Source organism: Apteryx mantelli, chromosome 1 (genome assembly GCF_036417845.1).
Source record: "Apteryx mantelli isolate bAptMan1 chromosome 1, bAptMan1.hap1, whole genome shotgun sequence".
NCBI classification, from domain to species: domain Eukaryota; kingdom Metazoa; phylum Chordata; class Aves; order Apterygiformes; family Apterygidae; genus Apteryx; species Apteryx mantelli.
In genome coordinates this window covers 34,568,855-34,586,108 of record NC_089978.1, presented here as the reverse complement: position 1 = coordinate 34,586,108, position 17,254 = coordinate 34,568,855, and the positions used below count along the sequence as shown (strand labels likewise).

Below are 17,254 nucleotides of genomic sequence, written 5' to 3'. Positions count from 1 at the left end.
GAGCTGAAGACATGTCTTAACCCTGTAGCACCACGTTTAACATTCTCAAAACGTCTGTGTTAAGCAACGACCATTCTGAGTATTTTTGTAATCTATGAGTCAGGTACTTTTTGAATCCTAAACTCTTGACCGCACAATACAGCCAATAGTAATCACATACTTAACTGAATTCTGTAGTTTCTACACATCAGAGAAGACCAAAGTTTCTACTGTGACCATCAAGTTATAGGACAAAGTTATGCCGGAACTTTCATCTTTTTTATGCCAGAAATTGTACTCCGGACTGAACTCTAACAGGAAGGTTAGAGATATACTAGAAATATTTGCAATAGATACTTGCTGAAGTTAAGAATAGCCCAAAGATAAGCAGTTGCCTAAACTTGGCAGTTATGAACTGGGACTCTACACAGGCACAAAACAGTCTTCTGATGCTCCGACTCATTCGCTCTCAGACAGACTGTCCAGGCTCCAACCTCATGCAAAAGTTTAATGAGGTGGCAATACCCTGCTGTCACAAAGTTTTGAGAGACTCAGGTCATTGGCACCGGGGGGGAAGGGGGCACCCACACCATAGGTGATTTGACACAACAGGAACTCACTGAAGTGAATTAGACAGGTGCTGGAAGCTGGATTTTTTCCATCATCAAGATAAAAATCCTCCCCCCTCCCCAAAGATCAAATGAGAAGGTTCAGACCTGATATCAGAAAATTTAGGTATATTTAATCCTTAGATCTTGGGAAGGTTTTAAAGAAAAGCTTTGATAACAAATCTACCCTTGTCAGGGAAGTGACTATTCTGAATAGTTTCTTTCCCATGGCTCTCAGGAGCTAGAAACATAATAAAACAGCAATACCTTTATCTGCATCTATATTTAGAACTAAATTTGGAGGGCTTGGTAGGGAAGGCAGAGGGAGTAGTGATGCACATGACCTATGGTCCATGGTGGCGGCATACGCCTGCCTTTCAGCAGCAGAGCCCGGTACCCGGACTCTCCCTTTGCTGGTGGTACAGAACATCCCAGAGCATTTGTGAGAAACACCAGTTTGCACAGATTTAACATTATTTGATCTCATGTGCCATCTTAATCACATAACTACTGGAAAATAATCTAAAGTCATAGCAGCAGTAAATTCTCTCGGCCCATAAAATATCCATTTTGTTCATAGTGAAACATGCATCTTATTTTACATTCTGCTTTCAAAAATGAAGTATACTTAAGGCCTTGTTTATACTAATAGAGACCATCAGATTTATTTAAAACTTGATCTAAAGAACATTCATAGACACCCTGAATACAGACACATTAACAATAATTTAAATAGGAATAATTATACCTACCTGCTCTGCATTAATTTTATTTATTATCAGTTAGCCTAATACGTAAGGATCCATTCAGGTTAGATGTTTCCATATTAAAAAGCTGTTCTGAATCAAAGTCATTTTTCAATTGTGTTTAATTAAAACTCTTTCTAGAAGAGATGATCTAGGCCTCAGTGACAAAGCATTTCATGCACATTTAGTTGGATAGATTCTTCACTTATAAGGTAATCAAATACATTCAAAATTCTTTTAATTTCTTCCCTTTTTTTTTAAAGTAGATTCTTACCAGTAAGTACTCAAGTTTCCATTAGTTTTAAGAAAAAACAAACATCATTTTTTAAACTAAAAAGTGATTTATGAAATGGCGAAGGAGTTTGCTGCTTCACATCAAGATGCGAGAACATTACCTTGGTGTTACATTTCACAATCATTAAGAAAATGGAACTTCCAGATTACCGAGGGATATATCCAGACTGCTGTGCCTGAGTATCCTTATCACATGTAACATAAAAATTAAACGATGAAAATTTCAGAGGCAAGTTCTACCATAACAACTGCCTCTTGACACTCAAACTGAAGATTCTTTTTTCTTCTCTAAAATATTTTCATCTCTGAGAATTAGCTTTCAATGGAAAACTATACTAGTTAGTGATAGATAATACCACTATAGTTACTTCAATTACTTGAAATAAAATGTTGAATTAATTAAGTTAGATGCAAGAATTGTTTTTCTTCCTCAGATTGTTTCACTGTCTTAATTACTCACTGACTCTCAAATACACTTGTTATAATCAACACTATAACTATGATCCTCAAACATTAGTTAATAAAAATGTCAACAGAAAATACAGGAATTCAGAAAATAAAAATTAGCAAAGTTGAAAAGGCAGAGCTAGAAAAAAATTCAATATACACCAAAAGACAGGAAAGCATCACTAACACTAAATAGTTAAAGCCTTATTTATAGCATAAAGGATCTCACTGATTTTTATCCTAAACAGTATAGAAAAGAGCAAGAATCTCATTCAGCTTCTCTTCCCCATCTCATGATACACAAGCTTCATGCTTTCCTCTAGATAATTACAGCTTTTGTCTTTTGTGAATTATAGTGTTAACCATTTCCAAATGAAATCAATGTGTTCATTAACTTAAGAGGGAAGGATTTGGGCTTTAGGTCATTATGTATTTTAGGTCATTATATTTCAGAAATATAGGTTAGGCTATCTGTAATTAGCATTCATGGTGATTTAAACAAGGTTTGATGATTACTAAATTCATCATCTTTAAATAAACACTTCTGACTCAGCATCAGTAGAATAGAGACATTTTCATCAATTAATTTAGCTTAAGACTTTTTGGCAAGCATGAATAGGAAAGAACTGGTAGCTTTTATGAAGATCAGTAAAGGCAGGAATAGGCATGTATGTATGTTAGCAAGTAAAAGGGAAAATATTATCATGAAACTGAATACAGAATCATTGCAGACAATAGTTCCCATACTCCAATGTTTTGCATTTTAAAGTGAGCAATCATTAAGCAGACACTACATAAACAAAAAAGTCCTTATCTAAATATTCAGGTGAGGGATCTACTTTTTTATCATCATGATTAAATACTAACATGCTTTACAAGTCAAGTTACATCTTGCAGAAGCTTGCAGAACATAAAATGGAAACCATTTATTTCAGTACTTAGTGGTCAAAGAGGATGAAGCTAATGACTTCTGAACCATAGATTTAATCCTGTCATGGAGCCACAGCGTTCAATGGCTGGAGATGAGCAAGAGTCATCTCAGCAAGTCACCTGCCAAGCAAGCCAGGAAACAACATAAAAAGAAGATGCCATGTATCCAAAGTACGCACAGAACAAAAACTGAAAGGACATATACCCAGGCAGAACCACGGCAAACGAAATAAGGTATCAGAATTATTTTGCCAGTTCATTATTGTCTAGAACTGAGACCTTCCCAGGGCTCTCAAAGACCTGACCCATATTCAGAAGGGCAGATATAGAAGTTTACAAGTTACCTGCACCACCAAATCATCTTATTTACAATAGTGTCACACATGGCTGAAAAAGCCAAACCTCCTATGTAACCACAAAAAGAGATTTTTCACCAAAGATTCATATAATCATCTAGGCTACTTTGTTGACTATCTATACATACATACATATATATATACACACACACACACACACACATACTCCCCAATAACCACACTAGAACAAGAGCCATTTTGCATCTTGGAGCTTTAAGGTTTTTGTTTTGTCTACAGACTCCTTGGAAACATGGTTTGCATAACACATTCTTTCCAAAAGGCTCCTCTGCTGAAATTAATATATGTTTTCTTTTTCTTTATTAAAGATGGGGCACTTTTCTGTTTTAGTTTCCAAAATTCAATCTCTCTAAATCTATATTTGTCTTAAATTTAGCAATCACCTTTCCATCTTCACAAGGCAGCCAGAAAACACCTTTCCATCCAGCAGATTTTAACTGAACCCAGTTCTTTCCAGATTCAGACTCCACTTTTACATATCTCACTGAGTTACTTATTCCACAGTGCACGTTAAGATAACAGAGACCTTTAACTCTCTTTTCTCGTGTGTTACATCAGTCTTTAGCTACCAGGCTGCACACCATTTCCCAGATGGCAAGAGTCACTCAGGTTTTTCAGCAGCACATAGGCATGAAGCAAACTGAGTCTTCCCCATTTTCCCCTTACATCAGTTGCTTTAAAATAGGTCAGATCTTAAAATAATGCTTGAGCATTCAACTTGGGCTTCTCCAGAGACTTAACCATATTTAAAAAATAAATAAATAAAAATAATAAAGATGCTATAGGTGTATCTGTACTGGGTACAAAAATATGGCTGAATACAATAGCAACCTAATCACACAGCGCTCACGACATTTTGAAGCAGCCTTGCAGCAAAATATCTGAGGACACAGCACAACAACATCAAGCATTTATTCGTGCACTTACTCTGAGCAGCTTTCCACCTTCCACGCTTTTTTGTCTGGTGGTTATTTCCTCCAGCCAAATAAGTGGCTGACAGTATTCACCAAGCAAAGTATTTCTAAAAAAAGATGTCAACTTGCATAAAATTAAACACGATATTACTAAAGAATAAACATCTGGAAGGTTTTATGAATGACAGCTTTTGTTCAGATTAAGATTTTACGTCATTAAGGTGATACTACAGGTTGAATAGGCTTTACCACCTCTGCTTACTAAAGCAAAAGAGAGGGCTATCCCAGGAAATGAAAGCACTTAGTTATATGCTGTTCTTTTTTAGATTTAGTTTTTTCTTGGGGACTGTGGGGAGGGCAGGCTTCAAGGTCAGGATTGAGACCCTGAATTTTGCTCAAATACTTTAAAAACCTAAGTTTAACAATAATAAACAAACAACAATACGCTGCCAAAAAGATTTCATTAATACACTTAGTCTAGCAGGGGAATAAATGACGCTGTTGAACACAGGATGCCCATTTAAAATTTTACTTTAAAACAAACTTTCTTCCAAATTAAGTATGTTCAAAGCAAGTTATTAAAGGTGTCATTTCAGACTTCTGACTTCCTACAAGGCGAGCCACAGCATCTGTAATTCTTTACATTAAAATAATTTTCCATTATTCTATTTACATAACATTTTAAATCACACTATTAAGTTTCTTATTCTCTTTGTGCTTTTCATTATCATAGTATATTTGAAAACCAGAATCAGTATCTTCTGAAGCAGATGATCTCAGATGTCCAATTTGAGATTTTGCAAGAAGGAGCGTGCTTTCACAAAGCCTCAGCGCCTCTTCTCAGCCTCAGGTGCCTTTGCTAGGGGCTGCCAAATCCAGCAGCCCAACAGAGGTGAGGTGCTGCAGCTTCAGCCCCCCAGGTCCAACCAGTAGCAAGGCTGACTGTGTGTTCCCTATAGGCACACACACAAACACATGTATACAATACATACATAGAGATATACACAGCCGGCCACACAGACTGACACATACACACAACACTCACACAAATACAGACAGCACCAGTGGCCTCATCCTTTCCCCCTCTCTGGCTTATCAGGATGAAAGTCCATTAGTGGGAAACATATACATACACACACATATATAAAATATACACACACACACACAGTGTGGATCCCTCCAGCAGCTGGGCTTAGGCACTGTCACCCCAACAGCTGCACCTGGATCCTGGCTCTCCCCAGCCGCTGGCCCCCAGGTGATGCACAAGCCCCCAGGGCCCCTCTCCAGCTGCTGGTGCTCAGAGCCCCTTGCACACACCAGCACATGCAGACACATGCGCTGGGCATCCCACCAGTATCTGGCCTTAGACACCCAGGCTGCCCCACAACTGGCCCTTGCAGCCCTCATCTACCATTACTTCATGCACGCGGGTGTCCGTTGACCCCGGACCTCCCAGCCTCCCCAGGAGGCAGCCTGGACCTCCTGTCCTCTCCAGTAGCCCACTCCTGCAGCTGCCTTAGACACACACAAATTCAGCCCAGACTTACAGCCGCTTAAGACACATGGTTCCCTGGCCCCTGACCCTACCTGCCAGCTAGTCCAGCTTGATATTCGCTAGCCATCACAGCTGCCACACACACCCTCACTCGCTCCCGTTGCTGGCACCCCAGACACACGGCCCCTGTGGCCCACGGTCTGATACCAGCTGCTGGCACTTCAACCTTCACACACACTCATCTACGCACAAGAGCACCCCTCACGCTGGAAACCAGTTAGAAACGGAGTTTAAATGAGATGATGCAGCAAGTCCCATGCCTGTAGGCAGTAACAGCTCTCGGTCTGTAAGGCGAGCTGGAGCACCGTCCTGTTCAGCCATCAGGCAGGCGTCCCCCCAGTCCACGGGGCTGATGCTCTCCCAGGCCGGGGCTTATGTCTCTGATGAGGTTAGTGGGGTTCCCCCGCCTGCCACTGTGCCTCTGGGCTCCTTCGCGCGTGTGTGGGGAGGGGGTCTTTTAATCACATAACCCACACCTTTAACATTTTCAGACTGAGCATCCAAAGCCATTCCAAGAGTATTTATCAAAACCATGAAAATAACACTTCACGATTCAAAGCAAATGCTTTGGAAAACCACCATGGACACACATGTCCTGCATTGTGGGGCTTTAGATTTAATAATAAAAATTAATAAACAGAGAACAAAAGCACATCTTTTATCAGATTTACTTACTCAAGTTGCTGCTCTTAAGTGTCAGGTGCTTGCTCATGTCTAATTCTACTAAACACTTTTCAATAGTTATCGGGACACTTAAGTAATACAAAAAGCACCACATACCTTGTTGAGCATATCATATTATATTTGTTTTATAAGCAATCAAGACTGTTAACGTTATTGCTAAGCAACTGAACTATCTGCCATACAGTATTTGCATAGTGCTGTGTCTGTCAGCAAACACATGATTTTGAACTGCTTTAATACATGATTCACACCAGAGAATTACACAGTGTAATTAATATTAAACTTTGATTTTTGTCATCAGATGATTTAGCAGAAGTTAAAAAATACTCTTGTTCACCCTTTACATTTAAAGGGTTGACACCGTGAAGAGATTAAAAAGCGCAGAATGTTTGGGTTGTGTGGGAGATGACAAGCAAGCTGAAGTTTTAATCACATAGTAACTTTGCAAGGCAAAGAAAACTAAACCAAAAACATTATTTGGAATTTGCAAAGTGGTGCTTTATGTCTAGAAGGTGAGGGGACTCGGCCTTCCTTACTAGCTGTTATAGCAGCTGCAAAGATGCAAATGTCTTCATGCACAAAAGCAAAAAAAAAAAAAAAAAAAAGTCATCCAGAAAATGGAAGAGGAACAGACAGGGAGGAATGCGGGCAGCATTCCCTGTCTTAGAACTGAAAAGCTACTCTCTTCCCTTGCCTCCCACACACCGTCTTCTCCGGTCACCCTCAGTCTGTGCATCTTTGCTAGCACGTGGGGTGACAGTTCTTTCAGATCCCTCTTCCTTTCCAAATTTTTATTTCTGAATAGCAGAGGGATTATTTTGTTTGTTTTCTTGAAATTAAAACCCCAGTGTTTCCAAATTATTTGATCCCAAAGACAATTTACAATCTGGCAAGACAGCTATTATGGAACCATAACACCCCCCTCCTCAAGTTTCATTGATGTTAAAAGATATATTCCCTTGGTCAACAAATACTATAATAATTTATATTCAGAGAGAAGCGAGTTTGACCAGCCATGCTGAATGAAGAAGCGTGGCCAGCCAGTCCCACCAAAGGCAAGCACACCAGGGTCTTATAGGGTTTTTACAGGGAGCAAGCTCTTAATGGCTGGATTTTAGTCCAAATCCAACTCTGACAATATCTGACATAAAAGCTGTGCTCTTATCTCTGAAACCCTGTCAGTCACAGCTATGGTAAGGTCAATACACAGGAAGAGCCAGCACAGCCTTTTAAATGCTCCATTCTTCTGTGCAAAAGTATCATCTCTGATAAATGGTGTGAGCATTGATATGCTGGCTGAAGAGCAGCAGGAGCAGCTCACGTATTACTGTTAAGTCAGGTCAAAACAGTAAGAAATTTTAAAATTACTCCATGAGAGATATATGAAACAGACAGATGAATGATATGCATCCTGAGCGGTGAATGAGACTACAAAAATTTCTCATTACCAACCGTCTGGAACTGAGTGCTCTACTCACTAGAGATTAACCCAAATATTAGTTAGGCAGGTTTTCTAAGCATGGAGCTTCAGAAAGTCTATGGCCACCCACACAACCATATGCTTAGTTTATACCAGACATTCCCAACACAACACACTGCCTTATTTTTGGTTTGATCTTTCCCTCATCATTATTGGTTTTCCATCTATACTATTATCATAGGAAGTGTTGCATCACTCTTAGCACCCTGCAGCTCAACATGGACATAAGCGCAGTAAAAAATCATGCACAAGAGGAAGTTATATACAGCATATTTAAGCCACTTTTGTGCAGACATTGACTTGTTAGCATTGCTTCTGTAAAGTTTCTAGGACAGAGACTATCTTTTCTGCATTGAATATGAGAAAGGAAGTTCTAATTTATTTATAAAGTTAACATCACAACAGTTGGATATAGGGAAGAAGTGACAAGAGGGATGTCATACCCACCAAGTGGAAGTGGGTACCCAAAACAGAAGCATCATTACCCCTTTAAAAGGCAAGCAAAAAGCTTGCGAAAAGAAATTTAAAAACACAAAACTAAAAGCAATAATTAGTACTAAACAGAGGAAGAAAAGGGCTGAGGAGAAAGCACACAAATCCCTACTTCTCCAGTCTTAAAAACAGTAAGTCTACTTAACATGTAATATCATAATAACAGTAGAAGACTCTAGTAGAAGAAATAACTTGCTTCTATTAGAAGAAATAAATAACTGCTCCTTCAAATTTTAGAGAGTCTTATGTAACAGTATGTATTTAATATTTATACCACCACAGTATCTGAAGTCCCCAAACAGGATCGAAATCTCTATTTACAAAGCACCTACACATCAACTCTGTATTTTCCTAAGTACACATGTAATGTATTATGAAGGCTACGGCTCTGAACTTTTCCAACATGAGTGGGGGAAACAGGCGCAAGACAGAACACAGAAAGACCATTTGAAATGATTTATATATGCTGGCACAGATCAACAGAGCCATAGCTTTTGAAATCATCATTATCATAAACCCATGTTATTTTTCAATAACCCAATAAGAAAGAAAGGAGAAAGGAAAAAAGTGCACATCAGTATCAATGTAGAGCTACATGTACTGATGTACAGGACACTTTCAGTATTAGAATGTAATCATGTCAAATCTCTACTGGTTTAATTCCATTGCCAAAGAAGGTTAAATTGGGTCCAACTTGTCAAGTCCTGGCACATCCCACTATGTTAGAACTTGAGTATCACAGTAATTGTAGCAACATGAAGGCAAGAAAACTGTCAAATAGGTATCTTTAGATTTACAGAACAGTTATACTTGGCCTAAAATTCTCAGAATGAAATATTACAGAAATAATTAAAAGAATGTCATTATCTTCAGCACTGTTCATCAGAGAAATGTGACCTTAAGTCAAAGTGTTATGGTTTCACCACTCAGGTTGCAGGGAAACTGAGTAATTTAATGCAACTAAGTATCTGACATACTTGCATCAACATTCTTTTAATTCATCTGAATGCAGATTCTCCTTCCACATAAAATCACAAGTACAGTACTCAGTCCAAAGTCTATGTATGATGGAAGGAAAACAAAGGCTTTGTGACTCAAAGACCACTTCTTATTCACACTTTCAGTCCTATTTTAAAAGCCAGTGACATCAACAAGCACACCTAAGTAAATTTTGGTGTCTTTATTGAAAGAATTAATTCACTAAGAATTTTTACTCAGTCTATATAGCATCAAAATAAGTTCCAGAAAAAGGAATAAGAAAGAACAAAAACTCCAGCCCCAGCTTTTGTTAGTGCAATTAAAAAGTTACAATTTTTCCAGTATGAGATGCTCCCAAACTAATGGATCTGCACAAGCAGAAAGCAAGTATTTCTGCACACTAAGCACCATCTGCAAGCAATAAACTTTTCTATCTTATTTTGGCCTCCAGGAACATGAATAATGGCCTTTCACACCAGAGATACAGGCGCGGGGGGAGATAAACCTGGAGTACTTGTGTTTGCTGTATCAAGTCCTGTGCAATCATGAAGAGTCCTCAGGAATATTCTCTCCATGAAGCCTCAGTCCCTCTTCTCCCTACACAGGCCACAAACTGCACTGCCCTTCTGGCACTCTGTAACAAAGTAATACTCTTTTATAAATCAAAATCTCTAATATGCCCCAGGAAGAGAGGAGAGCCCAAGGACCTCCACTTGAGGAGAGACCAAGACAGCTCCCCGCAATGGCATGGGCGGGAAGGCTGCTTAACACAGCACTGGGGAAAACATGGGGCAGGTCAAAGAGCTGCTGCCCTACCCGCTGTCATCCTGCTAACAGCAGCAACGGCAAATAAACCCGCTCAGAGTTCAGAAGGTACTCTAGTTTACAGGACAAATATAACAGGCAACCAAGTCTACCAGAAGTCTCGATAAGCCCTTCAAGGGCACATCAGCTCACAGAGCACAAATCTTAAGACAAAGATTCCTAAAAGATAAGATACCACAAGCTGGTAACAGTACTAGATGGTGCCTGCTAATCCATAAGGACCACAATTTGCCTACGAAAATTCAGCAGCCACGTCTCAAACAGTGGCTCTATTGCAGCAATGGGCCCTCTGTTAATGCTATACCAAGAATTAGAGGTTTAACTGTTCTTATGCCCTCCCCATGCACAGGAAATTAAAATGGTATTAATGAATCCTCTTGAGTTCCTAGCTGAACGAAAGGTCTCCATACGAAAGTCTTTTTATAGATGGCTTCAGGACTCAAAAGCATCTCCTCAAACAGAAATCCTGAACTGATGTTCCTGTAACATCAATTCTGTAACAACATCAAACTGTAATGACATAAAGGAGCAAGAGAGTCATTTTGGCATTCAAATCCACTTTTAAAGTCAACAAGTTTAAATAAATCTCTTGGTTTGGGGGAGGAGGGGGGGAAGAAGGGCTGTTTACTGGGGATCTTTGGTCTTATATACAACCAGGGTTGTGACTGACAAATAATCAAGTCCATCATATCAGAACTTTAAAAACTTCCAAAATATTAAGTTGTGGCTCATGTTATTTACTTCACTACCTTTCCTAAAGGCCATAATTCCACCATCTTCAAGTCTTAGTCGACTTCACTCCAAGATGCAGTGGGCTAGCCCACTCAGGTGCTAAGTGACCAGAGTGGCAAAGTCACCTCTCGGTAAATAAACCTTGTGTTGTTACATAACCAAAGAAGTCCCTTACGTAAAAGAAAAATTCGCAAATTCTTGTTTTGAACCAAGCTTGCGCACTTTTGCTTAGTCACTCATGACACCGAGTTTTGTCTTTAAACCAGTTAGTAAAATATCTGCTTCACAGCACTGCAACAGTTACCATGAGCAAGCAGATTCCACAGCTTTTTGGGAGAGTTGTGTTTGTATTTTGTTTAAAAAAAAGAAAAAAAAAAATTCACAATTTAAAATAGATATGGCACTGAAAGACACCAAACACCACAAAGGGGGTTAACAATCCATAGGGCTTACACAAGCCATCTCTTTTGCTTAAAATGCAAATCAGTGACTACCAAAACCATGTTAATACTTTATTTAAAAATGAAAGAATTAAGTGACTTAATGCCTTGTTAATCAGTCTGTGCTCGGCATTTAAACCCCACTGCCCTTACAGGGCAAGAGCATCCACGCCAAGTCAAAAAAGCAGCATGCAGGAGTAGCAGATGGCAAAAACAAAAAGCTTCTTCCCGCAGCCACGTCTAGTGACAAAGGAGCCCCATAGCTGTAGTGACAGAGCACGGCTCCTTGAGGTGGCAAAGCTATTAAATTAAACATTAGTGCCAAATCATTAAAAACTAGATAAATGGGATATAACAACTTTTGAAAGGCTAGGTAAAAAGTTATTCTAAAGCACTTACCTGTTTAAGGATTATATATGGGTTTTGATGTAATTTAAAGCCAGAAGGAAGAGGTTAAAGCTCTGAGCCCCCAGGCAAAGCTGAAGTGTTTACAAAAGTGACATTCTGCATCAGTGCTAAATATCTAGAAAACCCACCGGGGGGGGGGATCTCCAACACTCCACCATGCTTTCATAGGATACAGGAGTTTGCACTGATATAATTTTATGTTTTTAATCTCCTGAGCAATTTAGAATATAACACACAGAAGAAAGATTTTTGAAGCTGTAGAAAACAATATCCTCTTTCACTGAATGGCCTTACTTCAAAAACAGTCATCCATATCCTTAACCCTACTGCCTCACTCACTCTCAGAGGTTTAACTGCAGCGGGGAATCCTCACAGAATCTGTCAGCCGAGTCTGCTTCCTGCAGGGAATCACGTTAGTTGCCTTCGCTTCTGGGCTTTTTTGGTTTCAGCTTTCATTTAAAAAAATTATATATACACACACACACACACATATATATATATATATACACACCCACACACAGTAAGGGCATCTAGGGCTATGAAGTGGTTCTTTATGTAAATTCAAGACAGCAGAATTTTATCTACTATTTTTCTTTCACCTGCCATCAGTACAAATTTCATGCAATAAGCAGCAGCATCTCCAAAACTCTACTTTTCTTTAGCGTAAAAAATACACAATATAGTGTTATAACTGTAGACTCTTTGGTACTCTAATACATGTTTTTATATATACACACACTTGCATAATATTCATGGATTAAAAATATACTATTCTGATTTTTTTCTATAAATAGACAGTAGCATGAAATTTTATAAAAAGCACTAAAAATATATTCAGTTCCTTTCCCTGTATGAATATTTTTAGAAGTCTAACACAAACTCGAAGCTGAAGCTGTCATTACCAGTACAGCAGAGTAAAATACATACAAACATTTAAAATGTTTAACTAGAAATCTTCCTACTGCATTTACAGGAGGGGGAGGGGGGAAGTACAACCAGAAGAGTACCACAAACCCAGTCAAAAAACAAGGTCGGTATGCTAAACAGACAGAAACCATGCAACATGGGGAGAGGACTTAGTAAAGACTTTTTACTTTTAATATCAAAGCCTCACAACACTCAAAAATACTAATTATTCCTTTATGAAAAACCCTGGGGGGGGGGGGAGCAATATAAAAATCTCAGGCTCTAAAGATGGCTCTCTATGTCATGGTTTAAAAAAAAAAAACTTGATAGGTAGTACTGGTTGATTTTAATTTCTTCTCCTCAAAAATATTTACTTATTGAAAAAGGAACAGAAGACCCGAGCAAACCTGAAGGGGAACCACTGTATGTTGTTGTCATCTATGCTATCTAGATTCCCAGCTCCAGCTTAGCAGAGTTTTTCTCTTAATGAAATCCTTATCTGACTGTCTTTGCCATTCACTTTGACCAGAGTTTTGAGAGAACAGTTTTCAAATGTTGATAAGAACAAAAGACAAGTTGATTGGGGAGTAGATAAAACAAAATGATTTAATATTTGTAATGAAATATTACCCATAGATCTCACACAATAAGCAAGGCCTCCTTGGCACAGAGTGAAAAAGGAAAAAAGTCATTCTGAAACATACTGACTTACATAGACTAAACAGAGCTTTAGATCTGAGGGAGGAGGTATAAAGAGCATTTGTAGTACATTACGGTCAGCCTAATTCTAGGTAAAAATTAATGTATTTGGAGACACATTGTGGCTTTTTGATATATCAAAATTAGAGCATACCACAAATTAGGTCATTGATCATATTGAAAGCGATGAGTTTTCCAGGGTTGTCTAAGCTGGGAGGATTCTCAAGGGGTGGGGAAAGGACCTGCTAAAGGAAGAATTTCTCATCATTACACCAAAAATTAATTAGACAGGAAACACAGGAGGGAGGAAAGGGGAAGGAAATATGGAACCCTGGCAGTTTTATTATATTTGCTTTTAGTTAGAGCAGAAAAAGGTCCTTCAGGCAACAAGAATACTCTCCTTGCAGAAAGCCAGTCACTGCGCAGCTTACTCCAGTGCAGTTCACATCATTTTTCAAGGAGGATTCTCCTAAGGACAACTGAATATCCCATGCCAATCAAATCTGTGAGACTATTCACTAAACTAAGGCATTGCACATAGCTGGTCCTCAAGTATCTGCAATTTAGAATTTTGCTCAGTGCAAAGAAAACACATGCAAACAAAACAAATACAAACAGCTTGACAAGTCACAACATGTTGCATATATTTCACCACTGAGGTAAAGGCAGAAAGGAGAATTTTGTTCTAAAGTACACTGATTCACAGTGCTAGCCAGATTTTGAAACAGTAGGAGCTCCAAGGGGGACAAAAACAGATGGCAGTTCAAGGTGACATAATGTGGCAACACAAGCCATTCGCTGTTTACATGGAAAGGCAAGCAGAATCTAGATTTATCTCAACTATCCCTATACGGTGTTAGAGCCCTTAGAAGACTGTTTAACTTGCAGCAAAGTCAAAAGGGAAGTAGCATAGGCCCTTGTATCATTACTATGCTGCCACCAAGTTTACAAAAAAAGACACACACATACACAAGACACCCTGCCTCTTTAAGGAGGCAGAAAATTTATCTGAAATAATGGCTAAGTTCAGCTACAAGCAGGTATTTAGGTGCTAAAGTTACCTGGAGAGACAAGTGGAATGCCCTGCAGCTGAGGTTCTGCATGGCCACACTGGAGACACTGGTTTGACTCCAAGCCACAGAGAAACATTGGAGGCTTCCGAGTAATATGTATTTCTGGAGAACAATGTGGGGATTGACGCAGGAAAAAAGTTTCCTTGATTTTCTTAGGCATTTATTCCCTGGACAAACATAGTATTACTGTTCATCTTTCTCATTTGCATAGCTGCTTAAAAAAATAAATAAAGAGCTAGTTAAAAAGAAAGCATTTCAGAGACCTGGGCTAATGTACTCTTAAAAAGGGGAGAGGTAGGAAAAGTCTCCAAAGTGGATGCAAGTATAGGGGGAAAAAAACTCTGGAAAAAAGTGAGATAAAAGTAAATTTTAAAACCCTTAACATTAATACAGGAAAATAGGTACCAAAAAGATACTATCAATACAAATAGAACTGGAATTAAAATGTCAGTACTGAAAGCACTGCTTGGAATTCTCCTCAGCATAACACATAATAAAGGAAAACATTGCTGTTCCCTAAAATATCCAAGGAAAATAATGTTACTGGCTGTTTTGTAAATGCTGACTGTTTAAAAAAAAAAAAGTCCAGGGACTGGTTCAACAAAGTAGGAAAAATATGTCATGTTTAAGAATGCTACAGAAGTAAAAAAACTGAGAAGAAATTTACACACAGAAAGCTAAAGAGTTTGCTATAGCGCATCCACATTTTTACAATAATTTATTAGAAAAGGAGTTGATACAAGTTCTCTTTCTGTGAATGTCTCCATTCTCATGTCCTTTAAAAAAGTATAAACTTTTTTCTACCTATTTCTAATTTCAACTGGATCTGACAGAGGGTTACAGCTTCCAAAGACATAACAAGCTGTTAAAAGCTGCATAAAAGCAGACTGACAAATCAGGGAGCCCCTATGCACATCCCTACATCCCCTTAGAAGATGTTGCAGCATTAACTCATCCACTTTCAGACTCCACCAGGTGACAAACATGAGTGATCAAGGCATAGGGAAATCCTCAAATCAGAGTTCATGCTTTAGCAGACACCAGAGAATCTAACCACAAGAGCCAAATCTATAGAAATCCAGACTTCACTAGCTCCATTGCTTACAGAAAAAAAGTTCAGTTTCTGTAAGTGATTTTCTGTCAAGACTAGTATCTGTTAATGGAGAGTTCCTACATTACTTGGCTGCTTGTTATTTCAATTCCTGTGCTACTCCAGTACCTAAGCCAGCCTGAATTTCTTTACAGTCCTGAGGTTACCCAGGAACACCCCACTGGCGCACAGCAACTGTACTGATTTCAGCTCTTCACTTACTTTTATAGGTGTATCTCTCCATCTTCTACACACATTTTCAAAAATACTTTGCAAATCAATTTTTCCTGCTTTCTGACCTAAGGTAAAGTACTACCACAGATCAGGAAGACTTTAAAATATATTTCAAATTTTACTATTCTAAGAAGTTATAAACGCATACTAGCAGCAGGTATGTGAAAACTCCCCTGAAATGCTTTAATGGATAAGGATGCTTTCCCAAATTATGGCCTTCTGAACTCAAGGTAATTTCCAGTCTTTCTCAGAGACTCATATTTCATGTTCTCATACTACTTACCTTTTATCCCATGTTCGACTTTATTTTCTAACCTTGCATAATGCCCTCTCTCACTGGTAAATAGCAGGATATACACTTATAAGACAATATAATGAATGAGAAGAGGATTAAACTTCTGGCTCAAGGAGATGAGATTTCCTGATTTTAGGCCATATGGCCTTCCACATGCCATATCAAACCAAGTTTTGAGAAAATAAAAATCTGTCATTCGTCAATAATTTCTGTAAAATGACAGGTCCAAGCAGTCTTCCCATTCTTTCTGCAACCCCATGAAAAGAATACAGAACAATATATTTTACTTCACTTTTTCACACTGGCTAGCCATTTAAATGAGTTTTAATCAAGATAAAGTATTGAAAAAGTGCAATGAGTTGCAGAAAACTCAATCATATCAACAACCCTAAAAATTCATGGCTCATTCTCCTATGCTTAATTCTAGTAATACCAAAGAGTACATGAAGTGAATGTCAGATTTGCTAATAGCCTTTCTGCATTAATATTATCACCATTTTTTACTTAGGCTGTAAATGAGTTAATTTTATCCTATGTGCAAATTTCAGGTCAGTGCAGAGCTGAATTTTGGGGAAGTCAAGTCACAGTCCAATCTTCAGAAGTAAATTATGATCATATTAAAAATATTTATAGTTATAAAAGGGGTTTTTTTTTAATTGTTTGTTCAAATGCCATTTACTTTAGAATCACAGATGAAATACCTTTCGCTGAATTGGGCAAGAGGTGGTCAGACACTGATAAGACTAAAATTATTTAAGTAGTTACTAAGAAGGAAACAACCCCAAGCCATAAACCTCTTTAACCATTTGCACAGTCTCTTACAACATTCTGTCTGGATAAATAAAATTATTTTTCCCCCTAGAAGAGATATCCATTTGTGCAAGACAGATTTCTTCACTTACTGTTCTGTAACAGAAGCCTAAAACCCACATATTTTCCTGACATCCATTTGATTGGTATATGGAAAAGGCAAGAAACATCAGTTTCTACTATGGAGAATCACCGCATGAATGAGTGCGGCACAGGGAAGTGAAACAATATAGGACAGTTTATCAGAACAGTAATTTTACA

General features: G+C 38.4%; 1 protein-coding gene across 3 annotated transcripts in view; it reads right to left on the bottom strand.

Moving 5' to 3' along the window:
* TSC22D1 (TSC22 domain family member 1) overlaps window positions 1–17,254 on the bottom strand; it is a 97,558-nt gene that overhangs the window by 35,326 nt on the left and 44,978 nt on the right. Inside the window, exon 3 of one of the 3 annotated variants that reach the window (XM_013948362.2) lies at window positions 10,759–10,816. The exons of the other annotated variants lie outside the window; for them this stretch is intronic. Within the exon in view, the coding sequence (XP_013803816.1) occupies window positions 10,795–10,816 (22 nt within the window). The 3' untranslated portion in view covers window positions 10,759–10,794. Of the gene's footprint in view, window positions 1–10,758; window positions 10,817–17,254 lie in introns of those variants that run through there. 3 annotated transcript variants of the gene reach the window in all.